Source organism: Nycticebus coucang, chromosome 20 (assembly GCF_027406575.1).
Source record: "Nycticebus coucang isolate mNycCou1 chromosome 20, mNycCou1.pri, whole genome shotgun sequence".
Taxonomy (NCBI): Eukaryota; Metazoa; Chordata; class Mammalia; order Primates; family Lorisidae; genus Nycticebus; species Nycticebus coucang.
The window spans coordinates 51,378,868-51,405,784 of record NC_069799.1 but is presented as its reverse complement, the minus strand read 5'-3'; the positions used below and the strand labels follow the sequence as shown (position 1 = coordinate 51,405,784).

The window sequence follows — 26,917 nt, the reverse complement described above, 5'->3', positions numbered from 1 at the left end:
GCACCATTTGTTAAGAAGACTACCCTTTCTCCACTAAACTGTCTCGAATCTGTGTCAAATATAAATTTGACAATATAAATTTAAATAAGCTTACTTGTAGAAATTGAGAAGCTTCATCTAAGATTTATGTTGAAGTACAAAACACCTAAAGTAGCTAAAACAGCTTGATAAGGAATACAAGTACAGCATTACTGCTAGCTGATCCCAAGTCCAGTGATCAGGACATTATGGAATTGATGTAAAAACAGACAAATTGAATGGTTGGGGTGCAGAATAGAAAGTCCAGAAATAGACTCAAATATTGAAGAAAAACTAGTTTTTGACACAGATTCAAGACAGTTCAGTGGAGAAAGGGTAGTCTTTTCAACAAATCATGCTGAACCAATTGGATATTGATACAAAAAAAAGAAAAAGAAAAAGAAAAAACATTTTGCCACTTACAAAAATAAACTCAAAATGGATAATAAATGTAAATGTAAAACTTAAAGCTATGTAATTTTTAGAATAAAAGATGGGAGAAAATTTTTGTGATTCTCAGATAGGCAAAGATTTCTTTTTGATACCAAAATAACACAATCCATAACAAAAAAAATGGATAATTGGACTTGATCAAAATAAAAAACTTCTGTTCTTCTTAAGGCACGATTGGAAGTTAGAAAAGACAAACCACAGACTTGGGGAAAAAATCTTTGTAAAGTATAATTTGATAAAAGATTTATATCCAGAATATATATATATATATATATATATATACATATATATATAATGTTCAAAACTCAAAAATAACAACTTGAATAATAAATGGGCAAAAGATTTGAAAGGACACTTCACCAAACATAGAAGACATATTCACTGCAGATAGCACGTGTAAAGATGCTCAACATTAGTAGGTGCAAAATAAAGCCACAATGAGATATTATTACACACTTACAGAATGTTACAATGTAACAACAATGTGGACATAAAGAGAAACTGAACTCTCCTATACCACTAGTGGGAATGTGAAGTAAAATCACCGCTTTCCAAAGTGGTTTAGAATTTTTTCTTAGAGTCATAACCACTACCTTATAATCAAGCCATTCCATTTCAATATTTACCCAAGAGAAAACATTTGTCCATACAAAGATTTGTAAGGGATGTTCCTAGCAGCTTTAGTCCTAATAATGAAAAATTGGGAGCAGCCTAAATCAACTGGTGACTAGATAAATACGCTGTGATATATTCACAGGTGGAGTACTACTCACCACTAAGGAGGAATGAACAATTGTTCCATGCAAAAATAATTACAATGAGTGAAAGAAGCCAGGAATCATACAATAGGTCGTAACTTAAGTACATATTGTATGATTCCATTTACTCTAGAAAACTCAAACTATAATAAAAAAGATCTGTGTTGGGGAAAGGGATGAGTGTAGTTGGGCGCAGGAGGGAGGACAAGGCTGGAGGAGCTCAGCGAGGCGGGCGAGCCTGAAGCAAGGGGCGGGGTTTAGAAGGAGGGGCGGAGCTGGGACAGGCAGGCGGGGGTATGGGCGGAGCGAAGTTCAAGAGTTAGAAAGGAGGGGCGGAAGGGGGCCCGGGAAGGCCAAATGTAGGGAAGGGAGGAGGGAACGCCGGAGGGAAAGGAGCAGGCGAAGCGTGGGGCGGGGAGGAGGCACGCGGGAGGGGCGCGGCTGCGCCGCGGAGCGGTTCTGCGGCACCATGTTGCGCCTCCTCCGAGCCCTCCCGGGCCTGCTGTTCCGAGAGGCGCCCCGGCGGGCAGTGCTGGGCCGAGCAGGCGGCGGCGGCGGGCCCGGTCCGGGGACCGGACGCGGGGACGCAGGTAGGACGCGGGCCTAGCAGGCCCGGCTGGCTTCTCCTGGCTGTCGCTTTCAAGTCCCTCACTGCGCCCTGCAGCCGAGCGTGGGTGCAGGCTGGGCGCTTTTCTTCTTTTGAGACTTCCTCCAATGTGCCCTTATCCCACTCCTCGTAAACTTTGAAGCGGGGAGGCACGGACCCCTATGTGCACACAATTTTTTTCTTTGGCCAAAAATGTGGGGCTCAGGGGCTGCTGACGGTTATCCAGGGTGCGTTGTCCCGCGAGGGCTTCTCGTCAGTCACCCTGTGGCATCTGAGAAGCTGGCAGTTTAGATTTAGGATTGCCCTGTGGTATTTCCATGCGTCTGTGTGGGGCTCAGGGAGACTAGGCTAATCATTCGTTCCCTCCTTAAAGTGACATTGTTAATGGTTCTGAGATGGAACCAAGGTCAAGGGTGTGTGTGTGTTTCCTGCGAAGTTCCTTTGGCTTCCCCCTTGAATTGGGGCACAGTTACATTTCAACAACAAGCATTGCGTCTCAGATCAGGGTGGTGTGGTGCCCCGGTATGTTGGCTTTGCTCAACTGGCCCACCTCTGCATCCAGTTTTATATGTGTCCGTTGAAGGTATTTGTAGAGATACCTAACTGGTGGAAATGCCCCAATTTATTTGGACCTCTATTTATGCCCAGAAAATTTCAAAATGTAGTGTTAAAGAAATAAATAACTACAGGATGCCTAAAGGTCGCCATATATACATACATATATACATAGGAAAAATGGGAAATTGTAACTAAATATACCTTTATTTACCAAACATTCATTACAAAATTTTACAAAATATTTACGCACTATTTCTCTGTGTGTTGATATATGAATATAAAAAATACGAGTTTTTAAATTTTCCCTATGTATGGCAACCTTTGGGACACCTTTTAGATAAAAGTACTTATTGTATGACCTTTATAACCCCTGGTATCTCTATAGTCAACTGTGTTGACTCTGCTGTGTGCCGAGAACATTGTTTTTGGTTGAGAACCACAGGTGGAGGAAACATCCCAACCGAGGACTGGAGCTCTCCTCATCCCCCTCAGATGGGATTGTGGTTTTTGCGAAAACTTCCTCATGGCTGTATGTGGTGCTGTCAGAAGCAGCCTCACGAATTGCCTTGGGATCTGAAGTTCTTCCCCAACATTACAATTTGTCCAGACACCAATACCTAACAGCAGCTAGGTAACTTACCAGATACCTCTCCTGGCAGTGTATTCAAAGGAAATAATTCAAAAGAAGAACAAAGCTTATATGTGCACAGATGTTTTTAACAACACCACTCTTATGAACCGGGAACTGGCTAGAACCCAAATCAGTAGAATACTTAAGTAAATCATGGAAGTTCAACCCAACGAACCATTAGACATCCACTAAAAATGATAAACAGGTTGGGCGTCAAGGGATGCTGACTGAGCTCAGGCCGTTCTAAAACACTGTAGATAGGGCAGCTTAAACTACAGACATTTTCTCACAATTCTGGGAACTCTTAAGATCAAGGGGCTGGGGATCTAAGATCAAGGTGGCAACAGATTCTGTTCTTGATGTGGACCTTTTTTTTTTTTTTTTGTAGAGACAGAGTCTCACTTTATGGCCCTCTGTAGAGTGCCGTGGCCTCACACAGCTCACAGCAACCTCCAACTCCTGGGCTTAAGCGATTCTCTTGCCTCAGCCTCCTGAGTAGCTGGGACCACAGCACCTGCCACAATGCCCGGCTATTTTTGGTTGCAGTTTGGCCGGGGCTGGGTTTGAACCTGTCACCCTCGGTATATGGGGCCGGCGCCCTACCGACTGAGCCACAGGCGCCGCCCCTGCTGTGGACCTTCTTATGTTCACATGGAGAGAACAAATGCTCAGGTCCCTTCTCCTTCTTAGAAGAACACTAATTCTCTCACAAGAGCCCCATCCTTACTACCTAACCTAAACCTAATCATCTTCCGAAGACCTTACCTCCAAATACCATTACGTTGAGGGTTAGAGCTTCAACATACGGATTTTAGTGGGAGGGCACAGGGAGAACACAAATATTCAGGTCACAATGGTGTCTTTGGAGACATTACTTTAGCTCAGTAAGCTTAAACCTCAGGGTTTCTTTTTCTATAAAATAAAGATAATGATAATAGTAGGGGTGTACAGAGTAAAATTTTTTTTTAAAAAATACATATTTTATTACAAAGCTTGGCATTTAGCAAGCACATAATAAATGTCAGTTATAATTGACAGATAATTATGGAAAGGACAAAAATGTAGCTACAATTACCCTACCTCATGGGCTTCAGAATGATCCTATGTCATTTTGGTATCTTCCCATTTCCTTTCTCTGTCGAAATTGGGGACAATGATATAGGAGCATTCTCCAGTGCTGAGATTTCTGATGTGCTCAGAAGCAAGGCTCCTGTGATTGATTCTGTCATCTAGATTGACAAAGAGCAAGTTGGAAGAGGAAAGAAAGAAATGTCCTGGTGAAAACTGTTGTTTCAGGAAAACATCCTTTCTAGAGGTGTCTTTGGTAGGAAACCACCCTGGGCGTAAGTTTAAAGCAGTCCTGTCTTTGTGGTGGGAGTGCCCACTGCAGATTCAGCTGGGTTAGGGGTTTTCTGTGTATCAGTTTGTAATGGGTTCCTTTCCGTTTGATAGGTATTTGTTGAGATAAGTCTGGTTTACATGTGGTAATTAGCAGCATAGCACCTGCTAATTGACTAGAAAGGTTAGCAAAATCCAAGTGAGGCAACCAGTGGGTCCAAGAGTGGGTTACCTTAGGGATGAGAAAATCAAGGCCCTCCCCATGGGACCCTATGACCAGGAAGGTACATGGCCTGTGCAAATCGTAGCATACAGAGAGAAAAAGAGCATAATTCAAGGTAAAGCTGTGTGGCTATCTAGTACAATACCAACTGCAGCCAAACTTTTTGTTAGTTAAGTTAGAAAAGAGACTCTGAAAAAGATAGCAAGAGGGAATCTGGGAAACATGGGATCCCCAAAAGACAACACATTGGAAGACAGTTTTTCTGCAGACTGGGGAGGGGGGAGACTGGGGATGATTGAAGCCCATTACATCTGCACCTCAGATCATCAGGCAGTAGATTCTCTAAGGAGCATGCAACCTAGAGCACGGTCCTTGCATGCACCATGTACAGTAGGGTTCATTCTCCTGTTGTTGTGCCCAGGAGTTCCATAAAGACCACACTGCCAAACAAGCCAAATTTACAGTAGAGTCCTTTTATGGAAGAGCCAGCCAGCGACTGCCTCAGTGTCCCAACATGGTGTTTCTGAGAGCAGCCCCAGGTGCTTAAGGTGTTGGGTGTTTAAGGCTTGGTCTGCATCTTGGTTGGCCTGCAGGCTGTCCAGGTGCATTTGGGTGGGGTAGCAAGCATTGTACAGAAGCAGAATTTTGCAGTTAGTTAGCTATATGTCATACATTTTTCCCTCCATACATCTTAGTTTCAGTAACTTTTCTGCCTGGTATCGTTTAAAGATCAGTCTGGGGGCAGTCGGTACTTCCTGGCTTGTGAAAGTAGCCAAGGGTTAGCCAAGCAAGAAACTGGGAATGAACTAGAAGCAAGAAATCAATTAGTACTTTCTCATTTATTTTGGGAGTGAACTAGACTTATTTCATTTCATTTGAAAGCTTGGAGTTGAAATCTGCCAGGAGTTAATTGGCATTTTTCCTATTTTCTGTCTTAGCTTAGGCCAGTGGTTCTCACCCTTCTTAATGCCGCAGTGTATTTTTATTGTTAAAAAGGGGTCGTGACCCACAGGCTGAGAACCGCTGGCCTAGGCCCACTAAGCCAATCAGTATAAGAATCTAATGCTGCCACTGATCTGGTGGGAGGTGGAGCTCAGGCGGTGATGCGATGTTGGGGAGCAGCTGTAAATACAGATGAAGCTTTGCTCACTTGCTTGCCACTCCCATTGTGTGGCCTCTTCCTGATAGGCCATGGAATGCTACCAGTCCTTGCGGCTCAGGGGTTGGGAACCACAGGTACAGAGGACAGAAGGTACTTGCACACACAGAAGGACAAGAAGCCCAGCATCAAAATCTCTCTCTAGCCACTGGTACCTGGAAGACTCCCAAATGAGAGGCCTCATGGGGCGTTTTATGTACATGTGCCTAAATTGCCAGTTTGACAAAACTGCACAGAATTTGCTCTTAGTGCATTTTTCATTTAGACTTTGGTTGTTTCCAAAGGCCACAGCATATTTGTTTGCTAGGGCTGGTATTTTGATACCACAGACTGGGTGACTTAAGCGAATTTAATTTTGTATAATTCTGGAGGCTGGAAATTAAATGGGCTTCAGGGTTGCTTTCTCCTGAGGCCTCTCTCCTTGGCTTGGGGATGGTCACCTTCTTACTATGTCCTCATGTGGCCTTAATTCTGCACAGGCTCATCCCTGATGTTTCTTCCTCTTTTTTTTTTTTTTTTTTTTTTTGAGACAGTTTCACTATGTCATCTTTGGTAGAGTGCTGTGGCATCACAGCTCACAGCAACCTCTCACTCTTTGGCTTAAGCAATTCTCTTGCCTCAGCGTCCCAAGTAACTGGGACTACAGGCACCAGTCACAACGCCTGGCTATTTTTTTGTTATTGTTGTCGTCATTGTTTAGCAGGCCCTGGTCAGGTTCAACCCCACCAGCCCCAGTGCATGTGGCCGGCACCCTAACCACTGAGCTACCGGTGCTGAGCCTCTTCCTCTTCTTATGAGGACACCAGCCTTATTGGATTAGGAAGTCCTCTTAGTGGTCTGATTTTAACACAATCACCTCTTCAAAGGCCCTATCTCCAAATGCAGTCACATTCTAAGGTACTGAAAAGACTTCAATATATGACTGTTTAAGCAGGGGTGGGGGAGAGAGGGTGTCACATTCATTCCTTAACACCCAGGTCAAAGAAACCTCTCAAAGTGATGCAGACCACATGTATCCTGACCTGAGTACACCCAACCAAGCATTTGTCATTGTACTAGCAAGGCAGAGTCTGTCTGCCCTTGACCAAGTCTTAGACTGGAAGATTTGTAGCTAAATGTTGTAGCTAATTTGAAGCTAATCTGTGCTCAAACAAAAGCTAGTCTGAGCATTGTTGCTGTCCACTAAGCCGTTCACACACAATAATAGTGTAAAAAGTACATGTAGTTAAGGATTAAAAGAACCATGAAAAATGCATTTTTGTGTTGAATTTAGATGAAGAAATTCTTTAACACTTTAAATCGTACACATTTTAAACTAAAAAGAAAATATTAGGACTAGGCACAGTGGCACATACCCATAGTCCCAGCTCCTTGGGAGACTGAGGGAGAGGATCATTTGAGCCTAGGAGTTCAAGGCTGCAGTGAGTTGTCATTGTACCTGTGAATAGCTGCTGGGCTTCCCAGCCTGGGCAACACAAAACGACCCAGTTAAGAAATGTAGTCACGGGGAAGAGTCATAGATGTTGGCCTGGGTTTCTGGCTTGAAACATGGCCTTGGTGAACCTGAGCATGCAAGAGGAAGAGCAGATTGGGGTATGGTCAGGAGATACACGAAGTTCTTTCGTGTGTGTAGATGGAGGTGGGACGTCCAAATGGGAATATCCAGGTGGCGTGTATGGGCTTGGCACTCAGCAGAGAGATCCAGGATGGAGGGAAAATGGACTTGGGAGTCTTCATCATGTACATCAGTGATTTTCAACTGGTGTGCCCATGAGAGGATCTCAGGTGTGCAATGGAGATTTTTAAAGATCATTAATTATTTTCAAAAGAAGTTCAAAGCACAGTATGTTTTTAACCTTTTTTTGATCAACATAATTTAAGTGTGCCGTGGAAGTTTAACTACAGGTTCAAGTGTGCCGTTGACACAGGACAGGTGGTGCCCCAGCCAGCTCAGCTGAGCTGGAGGACCTGCCGCCCCTGCCTTGGCGATGTTGGTGTGGCGGCAGCCAGCAGAGGAACCAGCAGGCTGGAGGGTAGGCAAGTGTGGGGGGCCTCCCACCCCCACTGGAGGCTCCAGTAGCCAAAGGGGCCAGACAGCTGCTGGGGAGACACCGGTGCCTTGGTGTCTCCTTCTCTTTGTATTTATGACTGAATAGGGAACCCCCATTTCCTGTGCCTAGGTTAATTTCATGCAAGTTTCCTAGGCCTCAGTGGACATAGTCTGTTCATTAATACATTCATTCACCTTGCCCCAGCGGAAGGGACTATGTCCCTTCATTAATACATTCATTCACCTTGCCCAAGTGGAAGGGACTGTGTCCATTCATTAATACATTCATTCATTTTGCCCCAGCGGAAAGGACTATACCCATTTATTTTCTGGCCTCATATACAAGGAACCCATTCACCTATATATACCCCTAGACAAAGAGCCTGGGGAGAGAGAGAGAGAGAGCTTTCTCTCCCTGCTGGGAGCTTTAGTGTTTTTGTATTTTTTTCTGTAAGTAAATCCTGTCTTACCACTGATCTGTGGTCCGTGGATTTATTCTTCAAATCACCCAGACTAAGAAACTACTGAAGACGAAATTCCGGTATCACCATGAGATAAGAAAGGTTGAGAAACACTGAGGTAGACGGTACTTAAAGCTACTAAGTGGATAAAATCATCCACGCAGCCGGTCCAGAGTGATGACAGAAGAAAGCCTAGGAAGAACACCATTGTTCAGGGAATGGCTTGAGAAAGGAGAGTGAGGGAGAACACGGACAGGGATAACAGCAGAGCTGAGACAGTTTGGTGTTATGGAGCCAGTGGAATGGAACACACCATGAAAGAGAGAATGCCTAGGGCTGGGCGAAGTGGCTCACGCCTGTAATCCTAGCACTGTGGGAGGCTGAGGAGGGTGGATTGCCTGAGCTCACAGGTTCCAGACCAGCCTGAGCCAGAGGGAGACCCTGTCTCTAAAAATAGCCAGTATTGTGGCGGGTGCCAGTACTCTCAGCTACTCAGGAGGCTGAGGCAAAGGGATCATTGAGCCCAAGAGTTTGAGGTTGCTGTGAGCCGTGATGCTACAGCACTCTACCAAGGGTGACAAAATGAGACTCTGTCTCCAGAAAGAATGCTGGTAGTGCCAAATACTGTCAGGGGCCAATAGGTAAGGATGGAGCCTTCGTTGGTTTTCCTGAGAGAGTGGTTATCTGTCTCTGAGGACAGATTTCCTGCAAGACGTTTTGAGGAGTGACTGAAGTATAGACAACCCTTTCAAGAAATTTGGTTGTGAAGGAGACAAGAAAAAGAATAGTATCTGGGAGATGGGGGCTGTGTGAAGAAAATGAGGTTTGTGTTACTTTTCTTACTTGGAAAGACTCAGCATATCTGGATGCAAATGGCAAGAGCCAGTGGAGTGCGAAAAGTTGATAATTCAGCTACAGTGGGACAATCTATGAATATTGATCTTTAGAGAGGACAAAGGACATAGGATCATGAGCAGAGGTGGCAAAACAAAGAAAACAAACAGACAAACATGGATAGGAGGACACTGTCACTCGTTTCCCTGGAACCAGCTGGAAGAAGGAAGGGTGGGTGTAGGTAAAGTGCGACGGTTTGGTAGCCCGAAGTTGAGGGATTTCTTTTGTGGGGGCTTTTGATTTATCAAAAGTGAAGTTGTTTGTTGAGAAGAAGGTGGGAGGTGGTAGAGACCAGGGTTTGCAGAGAACAGAAAAAGGTTGAAACACCAGTGGTGGAGGAATGGAAAGAACTAGCTGAAGAAATGTAATAATCATCACGGTACTTTGAGACCTCCGGGGAATGAGTAATGTTGATTTTTTGTTTATTCATTTTCCTGGGCCTCATGGGCTAGAAGAGATTAGTAACTTTGTGTTTATAATGAAGACAGTCTCCCTAGTCTGGGGATTTTGTACAGTAGTGCTTAATGGTACAGGGATAAACATCTAAAAGATGATTTTTAAAATAAGCTTTCTTATTTCAGAAAAGGTTTAGATTTACACACACTCACATTTATTTATATATTTATCTTGCTGAATCATTTGAGCGTCAGTTGCCAATGCTGTAACACTTTACCCTTAAATGTTTCAGCATGTCTCCTAAGACCAAAGAGATTTATTTTAGCCAAAATCACAAGATAGGTCTCCTACTCAGGAAATTGAACATCCTTGTCTAATACAGAGTTCATATTCAAATTTCCCCAGTATATCAATAATGTCTTTTTAAGCTGTGTTTCCTGCCCCCAACCCAGAACTCAACAGAGGATCTCATATTGTATTTGGTTGTGGAGAGCAGTTGTTTTGCAAAGTTTCCCTCAGTTTTCACTTATGTGGCTGTTTCTTCATGATTATACACAGATTAAACTTTTGGCAGCAAAACTCTCCGGACACATTGTGCCTCCCTCAGGGCATCACATCAGGAGGATTGAACAAGTCTTACTATTGGTGGAGTTAACGTCACTTACTTAAGGTGGAGACTTCTGGATTTCTCCATTATAAAGGCAGATTTTCTTCTTTGTAATTAATAACCCTGGGGATACAGTTTTTTTGTTTTAGTTTGTTTTTTGAGACTGAGTAGCATGAATAGCGTGCAGTGTAGCTCACAGCAACCTTAAACTCCTGGGTTCAACCAGTCCTCCGGCCTCAGCCTCCTGAGTAGCAGGGACTAGAGATGTGTTACTACTGCGGCTGGCTAATTTTTCTATTTTTGGTAGAAATTTTTAGAGACAGTGTCTTGCTGTTGCTCAAACTGAACTCAAGTGATCTTCCGGCTTTGGCCTCCCAGAATCTAGAATTGCAGGTTTGCGCCATTGCATCTGGCCCCTTTAGGTCGTACTTTGAGGTGTGACTATTCACACCCAATGATCTTTCACCCAGGGGTTTTAAATCCTCTGATGACTCTTACTTGAATCAGTTCTTATTTTGGTGGTTGCAGAAATGGTGATTTTTTAAAAATCTGTACTTTCTTCTGCCTTTATTACTTGGGATTCTGCATGATAACTCTGCAGGAATAATTATCACATAAATACACTGTTCAAAGTGATGAGTTCCTGAAAAAGCATGTGTTAACTGAGATCTGTTTCCACAGGAAAATTTCAGAGCTACATTTCCATAATAAAGAGAAACCCCTGTAGCCATACAAAAAATATATTTAAGACAACTTTTAATATGTTTAACAGGTAAAATCCCTTCTAGTAAATTGTAAACAATTATAAACAACAGTATACAGCATTGCAAATATAATATTGTACAGTAGTAGAAACCAGTGATGAAGATAAGTCTTTTCTTGCCGAAGTATTGTTTAGGACTTTTTTATTGAAACCAGAAATGAATTTCAACTGTAACTTCTGACGTGTTTGATAGCTAGCTGCTGACGTCACAGGCGTGTAACATTTCATTTTGAATGTTATGGTTGGATTACTAACCTTTTGAGCTTCTCTTTTCTCATGTGTAAATTGAGGAGTTGGTCAGATTATAAAATCCTTTCAAATTCTTAATGTTGGCTGATTAAAACATTTATTATAGGCGGCGCCTGTGGCTCAGTGAGTAGGGTGCCGGCCCCATATGCCGAGGGTGGTGAGTTCAAACCCGGCCCCGGCCAAACTGCAACAAAAAAATAGCCGGGTGTTGTGGCGGGCGCCTGTAGTCCCAGCTGCTCAGGAGGCTGAGGCAAGAGAATCGCGTAAGCCCAAGAGTTAGAGGTTGCTGTGAGCCGTGTGACGCCACAGCACTCTACCGAGGGCGGTACAGTGAGACTCTGTCTCTACAAAAAAAAAAAAAAAAAAAAAGAAGTTGGACTCCCTGTCCACTTTGGCTAAGGAGAGTATTGTTCAGTTACTTTGTTTACACTTACCCAAATGAAAACTAGTCATATAGATGCCAAAGGGAGTAGAAGAAAGGAAAACAAAATGCGGACAAAACCACAAAGCATAATAATAAGTTATAGTATTTCTGTTTCCCTTGCAATAATATATGCTATAGGAGTCTCGAAAAAAAATTTTTTTTAATAAAGACCTCCGTTGACAAACAAAATTGGAGATATCTTTATAAATGAGCCAGGGAGGCGAGTTTAATAACTTACTAGCTGGAGGTTCTTTTCCATTCAGTCCCTCAAGGGCGCTCAGCTGGAGCCTGCCGAGAGCTGCTCCTCTAAAGTAGTAGGAAGAGGATTAGTTTCCACTCTTAGGCACCTGAGGGCAATTTATTCTGCCATCTTTCCCCTTTCAGCTGCCTCTTTAGCTTCTGTACCCCAGGAGGATGAGAAAAGCAGCTTTCTACTTATTACTAATTTCTTATTAGATTAAATAGTCAGTGAAAGCCTTTTGTACCCGAGATATCTGGTCCCTGTGAAGAATGAAGCCCCTGTGGCAGGTGGGGTGGGGAGGCTGGGCTATTCCATTGGGCAACAGTGCACTTTAGGAGCAAGGCCAGGGAAGAAAAGTTCATTGCATTTTTTGTTTTAATAAAAAAAAATTTTCTTTTAATAATACAGGGTCTCTTACAAAGTGTGAGCCATCTCTCACCAAGAGCGAATGGCAAAAGAAACTGACCCCAGAGCAGTTCTACGTCACGAGAGAAAAAGGAACAGAACCGGTAAGCTAAAGTCGTTCACAGTCTTCTGGTTAGATGTTCTGGGGCTGAGAGGGAGATTGGAATAGATCCATCTCCAAAACCTAACTCCTGGCCGTCCAGCTGCACATCTTGTCTTCCTCCCGGGCTCCCATGCTCATAACTTCATATCCATAGAGGTGTAGAAACCTGAACCTTCATCCTGGCCACCTGGCTCCCATCACCTCTGTTCTGCCTCCTAAATAACCTTCCAGTCAGTTCACTTCCCTCCAATGCCCTCACTTCCCCGCTGGGCCAGGTCACCTTCCTACTAGGTCAGGTCACCTCCCCACACCCAGCCGTCCTTGCTCCGGCCAACCCATTCTCATATGCAGCCAAAGAGGTCTTGGAAAGATACAAATCAGACTGCAGTACTCCCCAGGCCAGAATCCTCCAGTGGCTGCTCGTTGCTTTCAAGGAGAGAAAAAATCATTAAATGGCTAAAAAGGTCCCAATGGCTCCCTCCCACCGCATCCTGAAATCCTACGTCTTTCCTCTTGATGCTTTCTTCTCTTGGCCATGTCCCTTGGGCTCTCACACACCCTGGGCTCCCTTCTCTTCGAGGGCTTTTGCACCCCACATTCCTTCCTCTTTCCCACCACCTTTCCCTCTGGTTAGTTCATACCTACCTTCCAGCACTCAGCCCCCAAACCTCACTTTCTCAGAGAAGCCTCTTCCTGGCCTGGAGCCAGGATTTCTTTTCCAAGACTCGCCCTCCATAGCAGCCACCATCTCTCTGATAGGCTCTGGCGCCTTAACATGCTACGGCTACAGTTGATACTCAAAAAATCAATTGCATTCAGCAGTTTCATGTATTTCCAGAGAGAAAAACCCTCAGTGGTTTCTTCTTATAATACCACTTTTTGTTTTTTTTTTTACAATCTTGCCTTTCTTAACAAGGATTCTATCTTCGACCCTAATATAGTACTGGAATTTAGCTATTGAACTTTGTTATTAGACCTTTTTATCTGTGAAGTGGATCACAGCACAGTGGTTTTGCCATGTTGTAGAGGACTTACATTTTTCCTTTGTCATTCCCTGCAGAATTAAGGTAGCTGTCCATGTGCACGTGGCCTTATAATCACAGTCTCACCCTCAGTTTCTTGGATGCTGAAGTTGTCAGACAGGCCAGCACATCCTAATACAGTTTTGTGAAATGCTGGTATTTTAAAGAATTTCCTGTGGGTGAGACTTTAATAAAGCCTTCACTGGGGGAGAGAGAGACCACATTAGCCGTTCTTGAGGAGAGCACAAGGGAATCTCACGTGGTAGATAGCCTGGGAGCCATTGTGTGTGTTCCCAGAATGTTCTGAGGCAGCCCTAATTCTCAGGTACAGAGCCAGGCATGGGTGTATACACAAGGCCTAGATATTGAGCTCCAGATGTTTAGGAGAATAAATCTGTGAGCTTTGCAAACAGATGGTGCAATGTACTTTGTGCATTTGGCTATTTTACAAAATGAGCACCATCCATTATTTTAACTAATGTTATAAATCCCTTTCTGTTAGCCTGTTTCCACTTAGAACACTGCAGAACTGTTCTTCATTAGGCTAAGAGAAGAGAAATAAAACATGGAAGGCTTCCCTTTGGTGGCTCCAAATTAAAATTCAGTTGCACGTGTTTTTATCCGGAAACAGTAAAATTGCTTGCACTCTGCTAGACCAGGGAAAGGATTTACAGCCTCACTGAGCAGTCACTGAAAGTCGGGTATCAATAGAAGGGAGGTTTTATGCAGGTCATTCTGTGTCCAGCCTCCAGACCCACTGTTCCCAGGCTTCTCCCTGCTCTGAGCTCTGAAAAGAGTGACCAGCCCCCTTTGCCTCTGGCTACCAGTGTAGTTTAGCCAGTAGGAGACACCCGGCAAGATCAAAGGGTAGGATGAAGAAATCACTGGGTCCAGGGGCCTCTGTGGGGTGCAGGCCAGCAGCGCCATTCCTTTCCTATAGGTGGCAGCCCCCACCTGCAGGTGCAGCCCCACTGGGGGGGGTGCTGGTCACTTCCCCCTCCCTTCCTTTGTTGCATAGGCCTGGTGGGGGTCCCTTATTGGTTTCCATTGGCTCTGTCCCCACCTTTGTAATGGTTTCACATGAAATTATCTGCAGTCATTCATTCCAAATAGTCCAGACAGACCTTGAAATCCCAGGGCGGAATCTCAAATGTCACTGTCTCTAACCCCAGCCCCGCTGTCTACAGCCAGGCATTTCAGTTTGTTTTTCTAAAATTATTTCTGACTCTCTTTCGTTTCCACTGCTCTGCCTTAGCAGCAGGGCTCTCCAGGTCTGTGAGTGACCAAGGTGGAATTACTCTCTACCTCCAGCAGCTTCCTGTCCTCTCTCCAATCCGTTCTTCACCTGGATGTCAAATGAGCTTTCTAAAAACTAGCTCTGTCCTGTTTCCTGCTAATTGAGGTTAAATTATATGTGTGTGTATTTATTTATTTATTAACAAAACCCATCGCTGGTCAGGTGTACACCCCAGTTACGTTTCCAGTAGCTTTGCCTTTGGAGTAGGACTGAGTTTAGGCTCTTCACTGTGGGCTAACCTGGCCTGGCCCTTCCTGCCTTTCCGGCACCGTCTCTGCTCCTTCTCTACCTAGGCGTTTTTCCCACGTCTGGCCTTGGCCAAGCTGTTCTGCTGGCCAGAAATACTCTTCCATTTTTTCATCTGATTAACTCTTACTCATCCCTCAAAACCCAGATTAGCGTTTTGAAAATTTTCTATAGTAAACATCAATCAGCTGTGCATTTAAAAATAATAATAATAAAAGGTTAAGGGGAAAAAAAGACATCCCCTGCCACAATCTCAGTGAGTATCTAATGTAATGCAGAAAACCTTCGCGGAAACTCCCTTCATACTGAAGGATACGATGTTACCCAAACTGTATGCCATTTCTGTCATAGCTGTCACCACCTGTCTCTTCCCCTCTAGGGGGCAAGTTCCGTGAGTGCAGGAACTGTGGGTTTGTTCCCCACCCCCTGCCATAGCTGCAGTATTAGCACCCAGCCTAGCTCTGGGGTGGAAATGCTGGAACACTCATGAGCTACAGGCCGAGTTTGGCTCTAAAGAGATAGTAAGGACCTGTCTAAAATTGGGGAGAGAGGAGGGGACACAGTAGGAAGCTCAGCAAGGAGGGAGCAGCTAGGTGTCATTTTGTAAAGTATGCTGGCCAAAGATTCTTTTCCATTTGAATTCTTTATTTTTATTATTACTTTTTTTTTTTTTTTTTTTACTGTGATAGCAGTTCCCTGTCACTTTCTCTGCCCAGCTGCCCCCTGCCAAGATGCAATTATATTTTGACACTTACCAGGCCACCTGGATCCTATGAATAGGCTTTTCTAGATTGGCCTTGGGACTGGCTGCCCTTTTGCCTGGGTGCATCCTCAGCCCCGGGGGAGGATGGGCAACCCACTTCTTTATACATGCCCATCAGTGCCCGCGCTGGGATCAGGCATTCAATGAAACGGGCCATAAAAGACCAGTTCAGTACTGCTTGGATTTCTGCAGCTAAGTCTGAGGTTTTTAAAGAGGGAAAACCTCCAAGTGTGCCCAGATGGTAGGCTCAGTAGGTTAATTTGAAATTGTCTGTTAGGCCACTTGCTGAAAATGTGCTGTTAATACTACCACAGGGAATTTCTATGTATAACCTGTGAATTTTTGGAGTTGAGGAATCTGAAGAGGGCAAAAGGGTCCAGGTGATTTCCTGAGTCAGCTTTGTCACTTGTGAACCTCTCTCTGTGCTTTAGTTTCTCCTACAGCCTATGAAGTGGGACAAGTGCTCATCACCAGGCACTGAGACCATGGTCTTTGTACTTAGCTTGCGCAAGCATTTCTTTATCTTTAATTTTCTTCAACATAGGAGATGGCAAAAGGAATTGGCAAAAATGGCCTTTTTTAACAAAAAGGGGAGGCATCCCGTTCGTAAAATAACATTTTTAAAAATCTTGACTCAGCCAACTTGCCTTAAGTCTCCCTGCATTCCTCTTGAAATACCTTTGCAGACTTTCTTAAGCCACAACTAGTGTAGTAATTTCATCTAAGTAGGATCCTAGGCACCAAGGGGCTCTAGTTCACAGTCTAACATTTATTATACGTGCAGTGTGCTGGCTGAGTGCTGTGGCTCACACCTGGCATCCTGGCACTCTGGGAGGCCGAGGCAGGTGGATTGCTTCACCTCAGGAGTTCAAGACCAGCCTAAGCAAGAGCCAGACACTGTCTCTAAAACTAGCTGGGTGTCATGGTGGGCGCCTGTAGTCCCAGCTACTCTTAGGTTTGAGCAAGAGGATAGCTCAAGCCTAAGAGTTTGAGGTTGCTGTAAGCTATGATGCCATGGCACTGTACCAAGGGCAACAAAATCGAACAGTCTAAAAAAAAAAAATTCAGTGTACTAAATACCATGGGAAGCTTACTAAAGGCACACCCCCTGACCTCGCTGAACTCTGCTTTCTGTGTATTTGTAGTCTCTGTTTCACTGGAGATTTTGAAATGTGTTAGCGGACTAGGTTCCTGTTGTAGTAACTGTTTTGAAACAGAGAATCAAGTCTCATACGATCTCAGAAGACAAGACTGCTCTCTGGCTTTTTCACTGACTTTGCTATTCTTGGATGAAAGGTGCTATATAAATACAAAGCATGATATTAATGTCGTAATACGAATATTTGGCACAGTAAAAGCTGGCTGTAAATAAGCCTGCAGGCTGCTTCATCGATGCATTCTAATTTTCTGTCTAGTAATACAGAAATTCCTTGATATGGAGACTCATCTAGGATTCAGATCTGCTCTCTCATCTCCTGCTGGTAGTGTGAGAAACTGAACATGACGTATCTGTTTTACTTTCAGCCTTTCAGTGGGCTCTACCTGAATAACAAGGAGGCAGGAATGTATCACTGCGTGTGCTGTGATAGTCCACTCTTCAGGTAAGCCGGGGAACCAAGAACTCGGGAGGCGAACAGACCACCAGGTGCCTTTGGCTCTATCTCACTCAGGGCTTTGGATAAATAAATACCCATAATTCTCATATTGCTTTTAACTGCCCTTTTCATTTGGCATTTTTGCCATAAGGAGAGCTATTCATACAAGTTCAAGATACTTGCCTGCCTTGATTTTTTTTTTCCCTATCATTTAGAGCTGTTCCCAAGACTTCTTAGCTTATATTCTTCCTTTATCCTGGAGAAATACCAAACAAATAAAACTCAGTGGTCATCTTAATGATAGAGCTATTAGAATATTATAGAGGGAAAGTATTTAAAGAAGACTAAGCCATAATTGTATTTGCTGGGCCATGTGATTAAAACTGTCTCTCTCTCAGGGAAAATGGGTTTATAACTTAATTTAGGAAATGTAGAATTTTATGAGGAGAGATTCCCCAGGATGCTTGACAGTAGTGAATACCATGCCCTCTTCTCTGTAGCTAAAAGTAAATTTAATTGTCCCTTGATTTCAAAGCCTCTTTTAAGTCAATCAGGATCTGAAATCTCTCAACAAATGCTTTTTTGTTTAGACATGCAGGAAACAGTCTAAAAACAGTGGATTCAATGAAGAAGAAAGGAAAACATCTTTGAAGCCCCGTTTTTCAGAACTTCAAAGATGTTTTTCTTTCTTTTGCATCAACCCCAAATTGGTTTAGAATAAAATATAAATCAAGCCAGCTCTGTGGATCGTCCATTAGGCAATGCTTCCCTCTGTCCTCTGGCTGTGAGGGGCCCGGGCTGTCCTGGCCGGCTGGCTGCTAGGGTGCACTGCGCTAGCAAACCAGACCTGCCCGTGAGAATGAGGAGCGATTAGCATCGATTTTCCTCCATGTTCAGGGAAGGGCAGGGCTTTGTGGCACAGGGAAAACTAGAAGGTAAAATTTTACACAGTAAAGTGCGTAACTCATAGTTCTGAGATATTAGTTATTTCTTGACATTCGGCTTTGGTAGACAGGTAGGGCTTTGAGGCGGCCAGTGTGCTTTCAGCTGAAGAACCATGTTGTTAAGGTGTCAATGACGGCCTCACTACCATGCACTCACCTTGTTCTGTTCTCATCTGAGACTGAAGACACATGAGAAGCCATCCTTGTAAGGGGGTGCTTCTAAACTGGAGTCTTAACTCTGTGACCTCCTTGGCATTCCAGTTTCTGCACCTGTAAAGAGGGGGCCTCCTTACCACCTGGTGCACTCTGGCCCCTCACCATGCAGTCATGGTGCCAGGGCCTGGGAGCTGCAAGGGTCCTGAACAAGCAGAGCAGGAAGTTCTGTCCAGTAGAACCTTCAGTGGTGATGAAAATGTCTCTGCTTGGCCGTTGTGGTGGCCACTCAAAATGTGGTTAAAATAGCTAAGAAGCTGAAGTTTTCATTTTATTTAATTTTAATTAGTTTAAACTTAAAAGGCCGCACGGGCTAGTAGCTACTGTATTAGCACAATGCTAGCTCAAATTAAGGACGTTAAGTGACTGAGCCTGGATCATAGAGTTTCTGAAATGGCTAAGATTCATTAGGAGAACCAGCCAATTCTCCAAAAGTCCATTTACCAAGTGACTAGTTTATTCAACTGCTAATTCACCAACCTTCTTTGTTTCTTTTTAACCCTTTAGTTTGAGCTGAGAAGTTTCTGTTTTCCTATCTTAAGGACTTTTGAATTTGTTTCTGTTCTATTTTCCTGTTGCTGCTATTGCAGCCAAGACGGAGGGAAATGAGAATATATTCCATAAAAATCATTTGTGTTCTAGAATATTGCCTTAAAGATGCATTCATTTATGGGAGAGGCAGTATAGTAGAGTAGTTAAGGCAGCTCAGGTGTTCATCTGGTATTAACCTCTCTGTACCCTCCAACTCTTCACCTAAAATGAGGATAATAGGAATTAATTCGTACAGTTAGTGGGAGAGTATCTGATATACTTGGCTAATGCCAGGCATTCAATGTTTTCTTAGAGACTTCTTAGAGCCGTGTACACGAACATGTGTTTGATAAGGACAAATTCTGGAGAAGACAGTCTATCCAATTAATGGGAATATGCAAATAATTATATTCCAGAGTTTTCTTCCCATTCCAGAAGATAGTTTTAGGAATATGTTCTTGTTTTACCTATCATTTCCCTCCTCTGTCTGTCTATCGCCTCTGTGTTAGGAAACAGGAGTTTGGAAAAAATAATTCCTTAAATGCTTGTGTAGAGTCAAAATGAAGTGAAAGGCTAGAGAGTTAATTTAATAAGCAAACGCGGGGACCACTGCCTCCTTGCTTCCTGCTCCTGCTGGGTGGCTTCCTACCTGCCTCCAGCCCCCTCCCACGGTATGCTCTTTTAACTTCCACTTGTTGAATCCTAAATTTTTTCATGAAACTTTCTCTGATAGTAGGCACTGTGGGTTTTTTTCTGTTTCAAATTCTTATTAGTCTGAGGCTGGACGCAGTGGCTCACACCTGTAATCCCAGCACTCTGAAAGGCGGAGGCAGGTGGATTGCCTGCCCTCAGGAGTTCGAGACCAGCCTGAGCAAGAGTGAGACCCCCCCCCAGTCTCTAAAAATAGCTGGGTGTTGTGGTGGGCTCCTGTAGTCCCAACTGCTTGGGAGGCTAAGGCAAGAGGATTGCTTAAGTCCAAGAGTTTGACGTTGTGAGCTATGACGCCATGACATTCTACCTAGGGTGACAAGTGAGACTGTGTCTCAAAAAAAATTCCTATTACTTGTCATTACCACACAATTTAGGATTTAATTGTTTTTTTCTACTGCTCAATATTTTATTTAGTTGGAGAGATAAACTGATGAGCTCCTCGAGTTCCCCGACTGTCTTACACTTCAACCCCTTCAGGGGGGTTGTTAGGGATTGAATTGTCTCCTCAAATGATTTGCTGATGCCCTAATCCCCAAAACCTGTGAATGTGACTGCATTTGAAAGTAGGGTCGTTGCAGGTGTAATTAGTTAAGCTCATGCTGGCGTAGGGCAGGCCCTTAATCCTTCATTACTAGTGTACTGAGAAGGTGCCCAGGCAGAGGGAAGGCTGTGTGACATGGAGGCAGACATCCGTGTTACTCGGCCACAGATCAGGGATTGCCAGCATCCTCCCGGAGCTAGGAAGATGCAGGGAGGGCTCTCTAAACGCTAAAGAGGCACCACAGCACTACTTACACCTTGATTTTGGACTTCCAACCTCCAGAACTGTGAGACAGTACCACCCAGTTTGTAAAATTTGTTACAATCACCCTTGAAAATCCATAGAGAAGTGTTCAACAAGTACTTCTTGACTGGCTGAGTGATAATGTCTGTTCTGCTGCTTACCTGCAGTGTCAATATCACGACTATCAGAAGAAGTTACGGTTTTGCAGTCACCATGGAAATATAAGGGAAGTAATTACAGCTGCCTGAGAACTTATTACAGTGCAGACACTAGGCTCCAGTACTTTGCCAACAGTGCTCACGCTCAAATGAGGATCTGTTAATACCCATTTAACAGATGAAAAAACTAAGGCTTTGAGCCTTTGAGCAACTTCCTCCAACTCACATGTGTAAGAAGTGCTAGTGTTGGGATTCGGACTCCACCAGAGCCTGTGTGGGGTGCTCTTCCTCAGAGAGGGACTCACCAGCAGTGAACAAGCCCCCTGGGCACCGGCTGAGGGTGGCCCCCAAGTTCCCCACCACGTACATCTTTTCATCAGATCTCTCAGCAGCTCTCTGTCATGTTAGGATTATTCTCATTTCACAGGAGGAAACCGAGATGTGGGAAGACTGTGAACTTGCTCGGGGCTCTGCAGCATGTCTGTATCCATTGAAAACATGAGCCCACGGCTCTCAGATGCCAAGGCCCAGACTCCTAATCATCCAAGCCCCTTGAACAGTGCAATAGAACAAGGCACAATTGCTGTCTGGTGCCGGCCTTCTGAATTACAGGCAGAGGTTTCCAGAACACAGAACCACCCACTCAGGGGTATCCCTGGCTGGTTTAACCCACAAGCCCCCTTTCCAGAGCCTTCTTCCCAGCCACACCTCCCACACTTCGCATCTTCCCCTTCTTGATCCCGTACTCATTGGAATGAATTTGGCGCATGTTCTTGGACAGCCCCTGTCTCTCCAAACCAGAGTCCTTTAACAGAAACTGTCCAGGTCAAGAACACTTTCCAAAATTTTATCATTCCTCTGGGGTCTCCAGACTCGTGTCCTTAAGTTGCAATGAAGTGACATTGCCCGCCTCCCCTCCTTCCTTCCTCCTTTTTCTCCATCCATAAACCTGTTCTGGCAGTGTTTACTAAAACCTATTGTTGGATCACACATTTGTCATAAATCTTAAAAGATGAGGAAACAGTGCCTGGTACTAATTCACAGGTTACTTAACACTCTTATATCCCACATGTCATGAGTAACTAATATTGTTTAAAAACCTGTGTGTGCCCCTTTCCCCCAAATGAATGGCAATTCTTCTAAAAGGTTAGGGTTGTTACTTATTACCGGGTGCCTCTGCTATTGGTTTTGGGGCAGTGAAATTTCCAGACATGAAGGAAAACCAAAGCAAATGAACACGGAAGACCAAACAAAAGAAAAACCTCTAAAAGTATGTGATCCAGAACGGCTTTAATTTTTCAAGGATAAGCCTTGTAACCTGCTAATTATTTAAATTATGTATATTGGAATTTATGATTGGCTTTAAAATTTAGGATCCCAGTCTTAAACTCTATATGTTGGGGCTCTCATATTACTTAGTAAAATCTCCAGATTCTGCTAATTGCATCAATAAAGGTTTATTGTTTCCCATAAAATCTTTTAATGCATTTTTATTAGTCTTAGATTCATTCATTTAAAGAATGTTATTGTGTTCATAATTCTCCATCAAAATTCCTTTAATGATCACTAGTTTATATATAATGTTGAGGATGGAAAGGCTGTGATTAAAAGATATTTAATGATGTTTTTCCTTGAGCAGAGTAGCCAGATGAATATTTTTGAACCCTTGAAAGAAGATTACAAAGAACCCAGACTGAATGTACAGATACTTCTAGTTGGGCCCACCGTTGCTCACATCACATGGATGTATGATATTAATAAATATTTTAAAAATATCTACTGACTTATGTACCATGGATCAGGCATTAGGCTAAACACACTATATAGGGAAAGTGAAGTAATAAGCCATTGCTATTCTATAGATTAGGACACTGAGACTTCAAAAGATTGACTTGCCAGGGTCACACAAACGTAACAGACCATCCCAGACTCATACTCACATCTTTTCAGAAGTCAAAGCCCTCATTCCAGATGGTTATACCTGTGGTTCTCAAAGCCTGGTCTGGGGACCTTGAGGGTTCCTGGGACCTTTCGAGGGACCCACAAGGTCTTCCCTCTTCCAACTACATGTCACATCTTCTTATGTCATTGCAACATATCAAATGCAGAGGTACATACGAAGGTTGTCTTTTTAAAAACACAGACATCGAAAAGATTTGCAGAATTCAATATTAAACAGTACAAGTCTTCTCACTAAATGTTTGTTTCTTTTTGGAAAATGTAACTATGTTATAAAAATATGTTAACATATAATGAATTTATTATAGACTGAGCATCGCTAATCTGGAAATCCAAAATCTGAAATCCTCCAAAACCTGAAACTTTTTGACCACCGACATGATGCTCAAAGGAAATGATTGTTGGAGCATCTCCGATTTTAACTATTCAGATCAAGGATGTCACCTGGTAATATAACACAGATATTCCAAAATCTGAAAAAAATCTGAGATCTGAAATATTTCTAGTCCCAAGTATTTTTAGATAAAGGGTCTTAAACCTATATTAAAAAAAATAATTTGATACATACATGTTTTTAAAATTATGTTATAATTTCTAATTATAAATACTGATATGTATAACTCATATAAACAAAAGCTGTCAGGGATCCTCAGTAATCCAGAGGTGTTGGAGGGGTCTGGAGACCAAAATGTCTCAAGAATTTGCTACAATATCAATGTACACAGCTATGATTTAATAAAAAAAAAAAAAAAAAGAATTTGCTACATACACAGTCCTGTTTCCAGGGAGTTTGTGCTCTCACCTGAGCTCCCTGCTGTGTTCATAGTCTAAGGACTTGATTCTTTGCCACTTTTTCTTCTTCCCTTACTTTTTTGCCAGTTCTAACATTCAATTCTGTTTTTTCTTCCTTAGAGAGGCCATCTCCCTGCCATTGCATTTAAGAAAAGAAAGTCTGTTTTCCCAGTGCCATTTAAGAGAGCTTAGCTTGTAGAGCACTTAAGAGAGTGGGTCTTTGGTGAGCTGATTTGCTTGTGGTCTCCTCCCCTCCCCTTCCTCTTCGCCTCCTCTCCCCTCTCCTACACCTTCCTTCTCCTCCTCTTTTTGTTTTTCTTTGAGACAGAGTCTCACTCTGTCACCCTGAGTAGAGTGCTATGGCATCCTTATAGCTCACAGCAATCTCAGCCTCTTGGGCTCAAGAGATCCTCTTGGGTATTTGGGTCTACAGGTGCCCACTACAATGCCCGGCTAGTTTTTTTTATTTTATTTATTTATTTATTTATTTTTTTGTAGAGACCGAGTCTCACTTTATGGCCCTCGGTAGAGTGCCGTGGCCTCACACAGCTCACAGCAACCTCCAACTCCTGGGCTTAAGCGATTCTCTTGCCTCAGCCTCCCGAGTAGCTGGGACTACAGGTGCCTGCCACAACGCCCAGCTATTTTTTTTTTTTTTTTTGGTTGCAGTTTGGCCGGGGCTGGGTTTGAACCCGCCACCCTCTGTATATGGGGCCGGCGCCCTACGGACTTGAGCCACAGGCGCCGCCTCCGGCTAGTTTTTTTATTTTTAGTAAAGATGGGGTCTTGCTCTTGTTCAGGCTGGTTTTGAACTTGTGAGCTCAAGCAATCTATCTGCCATGGCCTCCCAGATGCTGGTATTACAGGCATGAGCCACTGCACCCGGCCCTTTTCCTCCTTTTCACTGCAGTGATTGATGGAGGGCAACCAGGCTTATGAATTAATAAAAATAATCATCATTCAGTTTCATGTACATTTATCATGTGCCTCACACTGTGCTCCACAGAGTATCCCCTAAGTCAGTGGTTCTCAATCTGTTGGTTGTGACCCACAGGAACTGTATTAAAGGGTTGTGGCATTAGGAAGATTGAAAACCACTGCCCTAAGTCTTCAACACAGCCCTTTAGGGGAGATACTATTATACCTGTTTTATAGGTGAGAAAACTGAGGCTTCAAGAGGTTAAGTAGCTCAGTCTAATATCACAGAGCCTTATAAGAAGTGGCTAGAGGTAGGTTTTGAATCCTGGAAGGCAGTTGGGCTTCTGTGTTTAGATAACTTTGAAACCTGTTGCTAAAAATGGCTGTGTCCTCCCATAACACATTTCTGTGATGATCCAGGACACAAGGACCTCCTCCAACCACTGGTATTTCATTTGGATTTCAGAACACATGGGTTTGATCTGTGTTTCCTGATATGTAACACAGTTCACAAAGCATCGTGTGCTTTTAGATTCCTATTGGACATGGAGAAAGAAGCCTTTAGCTTCAAAGGAAGAAGAAATCCTTTCACTGCAACAAGGTGGTGGCTTCACTAGTGAAGATGCAGTGAGACTCGTTCCTCTGGGACTGTCTACTCACCAAACTGGGCGTGGGATCGGGCAGCAGGCAGTGGGAAATAGATCCTGCTCACCAGGACAGTGAGTGACCTAGGGTACAAAGCCCTCCTGGTCTGGTGTCTTTAGCAGCTGTCCCGGTGTGAATGTCTTCCATAGTTCTGAGAAAAAGTACTGCTCTGGCACGGGATGGCCTTCGTTTTCTGAGGCTCATGGTGCATCTGGCTCTGATGAAAGTCGCACAGGGATTCTGCGACATCTGGATACCTCGCTAGGATCAGCGCGCTTGGAGGTCGTCTGCAAGCAGGTGGGGTTTTTCATTTTGTTTGTTTCATTTTCCCTGAAGCTTCCCCAAGAGCCCAGAGAGCTTCTGGTCCCCAGGAAATCTGGTGTCCTTGGAGGAAGGTGCTTTTGTCATCAAATCTCATTGGATTTGTACTCGCGTCCATAACCATCCCTCTCTGCCATCATTCTGGGCACTGTGGATGGGCAAAAAGGTTTCTCAAACCATACTCAGCCTTGCCTGTTCCTCACCTTCCACAGAGATGGGGACAGAGGTAGGATGCAAAGGGAAGGGCTGGCCCATCATGTTCTTTTGAGCAGGGACAGGCAGCAGGAAAGGCCAGCGTGTTCCTTTTTCGCTCTGCAGCATGTCACTGGCAGATAGTGATGCTGCAGGCGACATCAGTGTAGGCTGGTAGGAGAGAGGGGCTTCAATCTAGACAACAGATTCATTTTGATATCCTTAGATGCTCACATTTTCTGATGGATGAGTTTCGTAAAACACCAGAGGCAAGCAGAAAAAGACAGCCTAGTTTTGCCTTCAGTGGAAGACAATAATGCCCTGGCCACAACAGCATTATTCAGCATTAACTCACCACTGTCTATAGCTGTACATGCTTCATGTCAATTAATTGTCCAACAGCTCTATTGCATGGGTATAATTATCACCCGTCTGTCTGGCTTCATGGAAAAACTTTTGTTTCAGTTGAGGATTGACAGAGACTTCTCTCCTTGCAGTGTGAAGCTCATCTTGGCCACGTGTTTCCTGATGGACCTGCGCCCACTGGTCAGAGGTTCTGCATCAACAGTGTGGCACTGACGTTCAAACCATCTAGGGAACCCTAGACTGCCTTCCCCTCCCTTGCTTCTCTTTCATTTGAACCCCTGATTTCCATCATTCCTCTGAATGACTTGCTTTATTTCCTGTAAAACCAGCTGAGTTTGCTGCTGGAACCCAGGAGTTACAGCTTCTCTTACTTACCTGGAATCAACTTAATCCCCACTCCTGCTTGGACTGTGGAATTTGACCAAGTAACAGAGGGGCAGCCATTTACCTTGTGCTGACTTCCTTTAGGCTTTGTGTGGGACCACAGGGCAGGACTCCTTGGGGACATCAGGATGCCGATGGCTAGTAAACCAAAAACTTCCTACAAAACTCTGCATTTTCCATTGTGATCCAGTTCTTCATGGGCATATGGAATCCAAGGAGTCAGTAATCTTAGCACTGCAGAGTGGGGTTGTGGAGAGCTGTGCTTTGGGAGGCGCATATGGTGAGCCATGAGATGCGTGATTTTTTTCCCCCCAAATTTTAAATGTCTCAAACATTCTACTTCCAACCTTTCTATCTATAAATCAGCTGCAGTGGAGTTTGTTAGATGACAGTGATTATGAATTAGGTGTTCCCCCTCTTACTTTTGGCTACAAACTTAAAACCTTTAAATGTTCAAATAAAATATTTCCTAAAATTTATGTTTGCTTTCTAAGTTAATGAATTTGCTCTTTTATAAAAATGACTCTAAATAAAAATGACAAAAAAGAACTAGAATTAGAATGGTACCAGGCATTTGGTTATACCCAGACACTTAGCCAGTCAAGTGTTTTACAGATTAGAAGTCTTGAATAATGTGTCACTAGAAGTACTTAAATCTTTTTGTGATGTTATTAGCAGACAGGAAACTTAATTATTCCATTTTTCTGTTTCATGTTATTGTACATTTCTTTTCTTGGC

General features: G+C 43.6%; 1 protein-coding gene across 1 annotated transcript; it reads left to right on the top strand.

Annotated features, from left to right (window-relative positions):
• The first annotated feature begins 1,540 nt into the window (after positions 1 to 1,540).
• Positions 1,541 to 26,658, top strand: MSRB2 (methionine sulfoxide reductase B2). Its single transcript, XM_053573067.1, has 5 exons — positions 1,541 to 1,819; positions 12,239 to 12,339; positions 17,191 to 17,267; positions 25,066 to 25,213; positions 25,927 to 26,658. The coding sequence occupies exons 1-5, from the start codon at positions 1,699 to 1,701 to the stop codon at positions 26,032 to 26,034; spliced, it is 555 nt and encodes a 184-aa protein (XP_053429042.1). The 5' UTR covers positions 1,541 to 1,698; the 3' UTR covers positions 26,035 to 26,658.
• Positions 26,659 to 26,917: the final 259 nt, after the last annotated feature.